General features: G+C 41.9%; 1 protein-coding gene across 3 annotated transcripts; it reads right to left on the reverse strand.

The window, feature by feature from the left end:
• Positions 1 to 1,378: 1,378 nt before the first annotated feature.
• LOC133922289 (probable plastidic glucose transporter 2) lies at positions 1,379 to 9,163 on the reverse strand. 3 transcript variants are annotated; one of them, XM_062367554.1, is made up of 16 exons: positions 8,820 to 9,163; positions 8,538 to 8,729; positions 8,333 to 8,432; positions 8,171 to 8,238; positions 7,952 to 8,084; positions 6,000 to 6,099; positions 5,794 to 5,906; positions 5,608 to 5,701; positions 4,776 to 4,929; positions 4,526 to 4,669; positions 4,378 to 4,451; positions 4,184 to 4,272; positions 3,344 to 3,458; positions 2,082 to 2,266; positions 1,962 to 1,998; positions 1,379 to 1,834 (listed from the first exon to the last, which is right to left on the reverse strand). In XM_062367554.1, exons 2-14 carry the CDS (start codon positions 8,617 to 8,619, stop codon positions 2,084 to 2,086), a joined length of 1,449 nt encoding a protein of 482 aa, XP_062223538.1. In that variant the 5' UTR covers positions 8,620 to 8,729; positions 8,820 to 9,163; the 3' UTR covers positions 1,379 to 1,834; positions 1,962 to 1,998; positions 2,082 to 2,083. The 3 variants fall into 3 exon arrangements, with proteins under 3 accessions (XP_062223538.1, XP_062223537.1, XP_062223539.1); XM_062367553.1 differs by having other exon boundaries at positions 8,538 to 8,624; positions 8,820 to 9,162; XM_062367555.1 differs by lacking the exon at positions 1,962 to 1,998 and having other exon boundaries at positions 8,538 to 8,624.
• Positions 9,164 to 9,598: the final 435 nt, after the last annotated feature.

Below are 9,598 nucleotides of genomic sequence, written 5' to 3' on the forward strand. Positions count from 1 at the left end.
TCGTGGTCAAACTAACAAGAAGGGAATTCCTCACCTGATGTCGACCTCCAATTTGCTAGTGCGTGACGAGGAACTATTCCTTTAGCTTCAAGCTCCTTTAGCCTTGATTCTTGTATCGATGAAATCACCTAGGCTTCAATCAAGAGCCTCATCTTGTCCACCAGCTCGAGTGAGGCGTCAGCGGTCTTTGCGTCAAACTTCTTCTCCGGTGATGTAGGAGCGGTGGTCTTCGCAAGGGAACCAGGATCCATGGATCTAAGTTTCTTTGTGGAGGCGCAAGCTTGGGCGGAGAAAGATGGGGGCTTGTGCGAGAAGGCTGACGGCAAGAGCAAGGAAAGATTGATACAGTTCAGGTTTGTATGGGTAAATAGTCCAAGCTAAACGTCTCTTTGTTAACCACTCATGTCTCTATGGTGTCTTGATTGGCGAGAAAGACAGGATGATGGCATTGTGCGAATCTTTGCACACCCATCTGCATGTATTAAATGCTTCTATACCCAACGGTTCAAATTTCATAATTCTCTTTTAACTCTACCCAAAGTCCGGTGTCGATAAGACAAGTCTTAAGACTTTTTAAGTCTAAAGTGCGGACAACGGTAGGGCATTCGACTCAACGGCGTTCCCAGTTGATGCTTGAAACATGACATGTCATGCTCGATTCTTTCAATGACAAGCTTGATTCACCTTACTCGACCAAACCCAGATTTGGTGGTACTCAGGAGGGCACTTGTGGGAACCTCCATACTGAGCAAAGTTGGAGGACTATTGTTGAATATATATAAGTATAGGGTATATAGCATAAGAAGTACACTGTATTTGAATAAGGCATATTGTACCCGCATTCAGCTACTCCGGATATTGTGAAACCAAATATACATATCCTGATACACCTAAACATCTAGAAGGCATATACTAGAAAGATCTCGAACGGTTATTCAACTCAAATATGACTATTATCTAGATCGGATTAATCTACATTGCTTTTGTCAACAAAGTAAAAAATTCCCTATCAACTACCGCTAAAACCAAAACAGTATCTTGACCCTCGTATAAGACAAGGACTCAAATCTTTATGGAAAAGAAAAAAAGACTAATCCAGTACATCTCAAGACAAACAACACCAAGACCTAGCAATTGAAGAACTCAACGACTTAACTAGATTAGACTAGATCTAATTTATTTGATTGTAATAGATTTAACCATATTATTTGTACTTCAACCAGGAGCTCAAATCATCTACATTGCGTGTCTTGTTTCGTACTTGATTCCTAATCTCGAAAGCACCCTTATTTAATTTACAGATGTATTATCATAAACAAATCTTTGACAATTTCAACACGCCAAGAATATCGCAACAGAAAAATCAACGAAAACGAGCTCGAGAAGAACGCATATTATTTTCATACAGCTGGGCAAAAGGTCCGGTAAGAGCTTAACTACACAAGTATCCAGCAAGGTACGCCATGCCAATGTTGGGTACATGTCATGCAAAACGATGATCCTAGTTTCTAACTGGGCTCATCACAGGGCAAACGTCGGTCACTTCTTACTGATACTATTTAAGTGTATCGATAACACAAAGATGACCGGTATTGTATTTAAGACAGGCTATACAGAAAACTCGCTACATGATGTATGCATGAACTAGGCTGCCCTAGAGGTCGCAGGCGCATGTCTGGAACTTCCCTGAGACCATCGTAGGGCGTCCTGTTCTCAAGCGATTGCTTGATTCAGGAATCAACTTCTGCAGGACACTTGCCCAGCTGGTTGGTATTCAGCAAACAATATAGGGCCAGATTCCAATCCTGCCAAGTCCATACCACCTGGATAGAACCTGCAACGACAAGAGCATGCTGCTTGTGAATCCAGTTTATCATGTGGTACGGCGCTTAAGGACGTGATTCTAGTCCATATGGCCTTATCAAGTATCAGATTAAGAATCCTCTGTCGAGTCAGTTCACCTCTTGTGTCTTAGAATATACATCATCGCGGTCCCACCTTAACAATGTCACCAACACCAATCATGAATACAAATTGATTGACAGAAGTGAAAAATAATTACGTTGGACCAAAGTTTGTACCTTTATTGTGTTTGTAGGAGTGAAACTTCTATCTCTTGCAAAGTCTTTCCCTTTGTTTCAACCACATTACGCCGCACAAATATTGCGGCTATCACACAGAATGATGAAAATATTGTGTACAGAAGCTGTGGACCAAGTTGCTCCAGCAGCCGCAGGAACAACAAACTAACAAAGAAGTTCACAACCTGCAGATGTTCAAGCATAGCATGTCAACGAGTGGATATAATTTTAATTCAGGAAACTTGGATACAGATCATAGTTGTCTATAACCCAATTGGGCCAAATCTCATGCACTCACGTCCATTGGGATTCCAACTCCTACAAATAAAAAATTCTAGAAAAAAAGTAGTACTCCTTTTTCCCTTTAGGCAAGTAATCACTTGATTTTTTTTAGAAAAGTGATCATTTGATTTTTTTTAGAAAAGTGATCACTTGATTTTTTTTAGAAAAGTGATCACTTGATTGTTATCAGTTATACTGACGGACACAAGAAATGAAAAGCTACAGACTAAAGCATTTTCTCTAAAAAAGAGAGGTAAAAGCCACTGCTTCCTAGAGTGCTTTTCACGCATATTAATTTGTAAGTTGAATATTTGTTATATCCAGCATACCCCAACATGCTTTTCACGTATATTAATTTGTAAGTTGTTGTCGAATATTTATGTCCAGTAGCAACATCAAAATCTCTAAGAATACTTATTGAACTATAAGCCTAATCGCGTTATGAATATGGAAGTGCAGCAGATATTTCACCTGTAATTGTTAACAAATAGTTAGTTAATTATGTTTTTCTCCCTGTCACAGCATACACAGTACACTGTTTATCTATCTCCAATCATCTACACATCCAGACGGATACAACTGTTTGGAACCCTCTCGCAGTCAATTAACTAAAACTGGCTTACAGATAACAGGCACCATTAACCCTTGGAATTTATCAAGGATTATTAGCACTTGGGTTCTTTAGAAATTACCATCGCCCAAAATTTGCACTGAAGCCTGATTCAATCGTCCACATAAGAGGCTCTACATTCTAACACATCCAAGCCTAGACTCCACCAGCACCGATTTTTAAACATATCGAAACCGATGAGACTTTTCCATTTCAATGTTGGTTTGTGCAATTGCTCCCAATTGAACCAAAAAAGAAGACACGCCAGTGTAGAGATTTATAGCGTATAATTGTTCCATACCAATAAGTTAGTTTGTTCGATCTAGCAATTCTACATGCATGCATAATTTCATCCTCATAGAACTCTTACCCAATGCACAGACATGCACAGAGCCATAGCTTTGGCTCGTATTTTATTGGGGAAAATCTCAGGCAATAGAAGTCCTGGCACTGGCCCTGCTCCTAACGAAAATGACAAGACAAACCTGAAAAAAAAATACTAACTGTAACTAACTAACCAAGGGGTGCCATGATTCTTGTACTCATAACAAAGGTAAATGAAAATTATCAAAGAAAAGTTCAACAGGTATGCTATAAGCATACAGGTAAATACTACAAACATTTAGCAGCTGGCATACAATTCAACCAAGTGGAAATATTCTGTATGGAAAACTACTACACAATATAGGTGACACTATAATTAGGAAAACTACTACACAGGAAGAGAGATGAAACAAAGATCATAAGCTACAATATTTTTATGCTATTAAACAAGTTCAATAAGCAATTCAAACTCTTATCCTCTTCATTGGCAGCTCTTCTTGGGTTTCATCTCTAGCCTACCCCGACTTGCTTGGGATTAAAAGGCTTTGTTGTCATTGTTGTTGTTGATCTGCTGACTGCTTGCAATTCAGTTAGGTCAGAGGAGCAGATATGGCACTTGTCACGAACAGCATGCGCACTAAATTCAGCACATGTCCATAGCCCAACATATAGTATTGTGACTTCCACACATTGCTAAGTTTCAAGAAGGCAGGACAGAACATAGTTATCTAGGATAAATTAACTTGACTATATAAACAAAGCTGTTTAAGGTTACAAATCTAGATACCTCAATTTAGTCCAGTTCAACATGAAAGATGCAAAGAACTAAGTTCAAAAGTCCTGCAAGGTATTGACTAGTGGAAGATGCGGAACTCATGGAACTTACAGCAGAATGCCACCAACAGAAAGATATACACTCATAGAACCAAGATATTGACGGTTTGCTCCGACAGCCTGAAGCCCCATTGCGAAGGCCTATACCAGTAAGGTGCTGTCAGTAATTTCAACATAACATTTCTTTTTTGAAAGAAAAAAAAGAAGTATTGTTCAACATATCTTCCATTTATGGTGGTTGCTTACCATCCCTAGGAAACTTCCTGAAAGCAGCATTTTTCTGCCTAGCTTGTCCATCAGAAGCATTGCAACAATTGAGCCTAGGAGCAAACAGACAAATAAGATCTCAAATGAACATAACAGAACAGTATAAGAACTACTTCGACACGCTCACCTGATAAGTTTGAGATCCCCATGCATATGTTGGCAAGGTTAGAGGGCACTCCAACACTTCTGAACACAGTTGATGAGAAATAGAACACAGAATTTATTCCGGATAACTGTTGTAAAGCAAAGAGCGTTGTGCCAATAAAAACAACTGTAGCAAAAAAGGAACTTGTAATGAACAAACTTCACGGCCAAACACAACTCAGTTTATATGAAGCACTTAAATGCAATGGAATAGATAACAGAACAGCGGGTACCATTGAAGTGGCGGCCATAAAACAACTCCGAGTACTTCACACTTTCTCCATCATCTCCTCTTTCAGATCTAGAAAGTTCTGCCATGGCAGATTTTACGTGAAGAGGGCCTAGCAGCTTTTCAAATTGCATCTCTGCTTCACTTGTTCTTCCACACTGCATGAAGAAAGAACAGGACATATCAAATCATTCTGGAAATACCTGCTAAACATTTTATTGTTAAATATTAATTCACACAAACAATTACTGGCCTAATTTAATCCATGGCTCACATCATACAGTCAATTATGGAGTATGAAAGCAACATGAGAAATATAGTCTAACCAACACCCAAAAAAATAACTAAAAACAGCTCCACTAATGTTTGTGACAAAAGGAGCACACCTGCATATTGTGTATAATAACTATGCTCATTAACATAGATGAAAAATAGTGTATCTGTGCAATAGCTGGCACAAAAAGCTTCAGGACACTGGAAAGGAATTATAGTCAACAAGCTGATCGTTTGATTGATGCCATACCAAATCACAAGAGTAACCTTCAAAGATTTTCAGATGGTACTTGCAGACATTTAAGGAAACTAATACTGTTTATTACAATTCAAATATCAATATCAATGTAGTAAAGTGGCCTCCAAGATGGTGCTCAAAACATCAAAGTAAGGGTCGAAGCTTCCTCAGAAAGTAGAAGATACAAGAAAAATTCCAGAAGATCAAACTAAAAGCACATTTAAAAAGTAGAGTCAGAGAGACATCAAAGGAAAGTAGAAAGCTTTGAAGTTTAACTTGATAAATCAGAAACATTAGCACAAGCAGTATGCCAAAGTAAAGGCACCTTATATAGCCACTGCGGGCTCTCAGCACAGAACTCCATACCAAGGGCTTGTAGAGTTGCTGGGATAGTTGCAACCCAGAAACACACTCTCCACCTGCCAATGGCATGAGTAACATTAGCACAGATGGATTTCACACATATTAAGTGCGACACGCATTTAAAGGACTAAAGCAGGAAGATTCTGACCATCTATCAATATCCTTGACAGGTGTACCAATTAGGAGAGATACTATGATTCCAAGACAGGTTGCAATCTGAACAAAGCTGCCATATGTACCCCTCACTGTAGGAGGAGAAACCTGGATTCAAACAGAGGTAAAGGTAAACATAGATGAACTAGAATAAACTTTCCCGTAGGTAATCGACATTGAAGAAAAATACCAATTACAGACCTCTGTTATATAGAGTGAAGCTACTGGTGGACCCAATCCCATCCCTATTCCAACCAAGAATCTTCCAAGAAGCATACCCTCCAGACTATTGGTGAGAGCACTGCAAATTTTTTCGTCATCAGAATGGTTTAAATGAGACAGAAACAAAGTAATTATATGTATCTACTTTTCTTTAAAGTAAAAGAAAATTCAGTCTATTCCATGGTTTCATCCAATTGTACATAAGAAACCATCAGTAAAGCAAATCTTATATACTTCCTTTTTCACATCGTAACATTCTTAATACGCCAGGAGTGCAATTAAGAAAGCAACATTGTTAAAAATTTGATAAAGGCAGAGGGCTTGTATTTAACTCTGTACTTCTATGTTTCTAGTGCAAGTCAATTTAAATTTCACTTCTTGTAGAGTGCTTGTATTTAACTAAAGTTTTACAGTATTGGTCAGTTCCTTCTTGTCATTAAGGAAATGTGTATATGGTTTCTGCGACTGGGTCAGGAGATCCAAGCTTCCAGAGTGCCCACATGACAACATGACATGTAGACTCCATGCGACCATGCACCTGTTTTAAAGTAGTCCCACACGATTGTTACAGGACAAATCACATTCATTACTCATCTCCTAACAAAGTCTGGATTCATTATGCAGTATTCACAGTGCTGCTACTTGTTACTCCAGCAGTGTGCTCCATAAAACAAAAGAGAGTAGAGTTGGTCTTTCCATAACTCAACCTTTCAGCAATTCTAAAGAACAAATAGACCGGGTCACCAGTCAGCCAGTCACCGCTAATTCAACCCAATGAGTAATTAATTATTCAACACCAAACTGATTAAGTTGTTATACTGACTCCGCAAAGAATTTGGAATGCTGGCAAGTGACAATTAAACACAGCCTTAAACAGGGGTGAAAACGGTCAGAAACGATCGAAAATTGTCATTATCATTTCCTAAGCACACCTTTTTTTCTTGGAAACGATAAGTCCAGAAATGAAAACGATATTGGAAATGCTGGAATATCAGAAAAGGAACCCTCGGAGCAGAAACATGTCAATACCGGTCGAAAACAGATAATGCAAATCAAAAACACCAAACTATAACATTAATGCACATTAACGCTAAGCAACTTACAATGTCAACACAACAGCATGTGTTCAAACAACCGCACAAACATATGAGTACACAAAATGAGAATAATTTCGACCACCAACATAACACCACTGCACAAGCATATGAAAATAAATGCGGCAACCGACATACCACAACCATACAAGCATAATGCGTCAAATAAGATTCATGAGAAAACAACTCTGGATGAAGAAGTGATGCATCAAGGCAGACCTATACTCGCATGCATGCATGGCTGCATGGGCCCCATGCATGGCTGCCCTGCTAACTCACACACGTATGATTGGCCAGCTGGAATAAATTCATTCCGCGGCAGCATCAGGGAGGGGCGCGGGGCTCAGGGAGGCGGCATCGACAATGGGGCGGGGAGGGAAGCGGGGCGGTGTGGATCTGGACATCAGCCGTCGAGGGAATAGGGTGCTGCGGCTGTGCGGCCTGGGCCTGCCAGTCAGCGACCCTGTGTGGACTGTGGTGGCGTGATGCACTGGTTCGTGGGCTGGGAGTGGGAGAGAGTAGGCCTTAGGGTTGGCCGGTTTGAAGTGTTAGGCTTGGTCCAGCATGGATAAAAACTGAGATTTGTGCAATTCGAAATTTTCGACGGAAAATACGCTCTCCCGTTTCCGCTATCGTTTCTGACTGGCTTTTCCCATTTCCGTTATGGTTTCCAAAGATTTTCATTTCCGTTTCTCCATTTCTCGTATTATGCGGAAACGATCGTCGATCGATCAGGAATTTCCATCACCGTTTTCACCCCTAACTTAAACTGACCAAAGTACAGATAGAAGGATTTGAGTGGAAAGGGAAATCAAATGAAGTAACGCATTATGTCACCTTATGGCAGCACCAACAATCATGGGCAGCGCACTGAGCTGGAACGCCCTGCGGCGCCCAATCCCGTCGGCAATAGAGCCGCTGAACAGGCACCCGACGAAAGCTCCTCCCAGGCAGATACTAACCACGAGCCCTGCACCCAGAGGAACAAGGTTTTACGACTTGCCTGATGATAATTCACCAAAACATCCCAAATTTTCCACCAGAGACTGCCCACACCTTCGGCGAGCGTGTTCCCGGCGAAGCCGAGGTCATTGGAGATGCTCTCGAGCGGCTCGTTCACCACCCTGCATCATCACCAAATGAACAGGCGTTTAACGAGAGGGCAACATAGCAATTAAAAGGAGCAAGAGCCGAAAACGTGAGCGGAAATGCGCGCACCCGGAGTGGTAGCCGAAGAGGAACGAGGTGAGCGTGGCGACGCACACGTGCGGCAGCGACATGCGCCACGACGGCCCCGCGCCGCCGTCCGTCATCTTCACTGCGCAAAGAAATGGGCGCCACCGCCATCAGAACAGGAACCTCGCATTCACCACCGGAAAACAAAATGGGAAACGAAATGCTGGGATCGGATCGGCGGGTGAACCTGGCGTCTCGACGTTGGGATCCATGGCGGCGTCCCTGGACGGCACGCGCTTGTACGCCGAGGTGTTAAGCTTCCACCGCATCGCCGCTGATCCACAGAATCACAACTCAAATCAACCGGATTTCCCACAAAACCAGAGCCAGCACGGAGGGTTCGGGAACGGGGACGGGGGCGAGAGAGATCTGGGCCGGTCTGGTCTCGGGGGAGGAAGCGACGCGGGGACGACGCGTGTATTAATAGCGGCGGTTAAGTGAAATTAATCAGAGTACGAGGCTCGTTTACCTGGCTACCGCGTGCGCGCGCATCAGATCGGGAGGGGGAGGCGACGTGCCCGCCGTACGGTGCAAGTGAGGCAGCGGAGAGAGGGGCGGGGAGGCGGCGGCGGATCTGGGGAGGAGGGAGCGCCTTGATTGCTTCGAGTTGATTAGTCCTGGGTGGGTTCGGTGGGGGAGCACGGAGACCGAGAGGAGGCGGTGGAAGTCAGGTGCGCGCCGCGCCGAGCCGAGCCGAGCTGCGCGGATATGGCGAATGGGAGGACACGGAGGGGGGAAGGGGGAGCCCGTGACTGATGATGAGGTCGTGCCGCCTGCGAAGCAGCGAACACGGGGTGGCAGGCACACCGCACACGGAGGGGAAAAGGCATTTTTTTACGTACCGACCCTTCAAACTATACTAGGCTGTTTGTTTCATAGGGCTTAGAAGTTTAGAAGTTTAAATAATCAAATAAACGGATTTATTAAAAAGTAATTTTTAATAAATTAGAAAAAAAATTAAAAAATATAAACTATAAACTAGCTGGGAATAGTTTTTTAAAGTAGTATACTAAGAAGCTAAAAAATTATTGTAAAACCAACAGTTAAAATCAAAAAGCAGTATTTCAGAAAAACCAAAAATATAGTTTTTCAAAAAAGTCAGAAGCAGAAGCCTAAACAAACATGCCTTAACTAATTATCTAGGCTTGTAACGAAAATATTAATATTAGGCGCAATAATATTAACCACAAATTTAATGTATAGAAATATAAATATGTTAGAAGAGCTTCAACGAACGAATACGTCAAG

The sequence above is a fragment of the Phragmites australis genome, chromosome 6 (genome assembly GCF_958298935.1).
Source record: "Phragmites australis chromosome 6, lpPhrAust1.1, whole genome shotgun sequence".
NCBI classification, from domain to species: domain Eukaryota; kingdom Viridiplantae; phylum Streptophyta; class Magnoliopsida; order Poales; family Poaceae; genus Phragmites; species Phragmites australis.

Coding starts and splice junctions, on each gene's coding strand:
- LOC133922289 (XM_062367555.1), bottom strand. CDS start 8,619: ATGCGGTGGAAGCTTAACACCTCGGCGTACAAGCGCGTGCCGTCCAGG. Junction 4,273..4,377: donor CAGGAAGTTTCCTAGGGATG/GTAAGCAACCAC, acceptor TTACTGGTATAG/GCCTTCGCAATGGGGCTTCA. Junction 2,267..3,343: donor TGTGCATGTCTGTGCATTGG/GTAAGAGTTCTA, acceptor GAACATCTGCAG/GTTGTGAACTTCTTTGTTAG.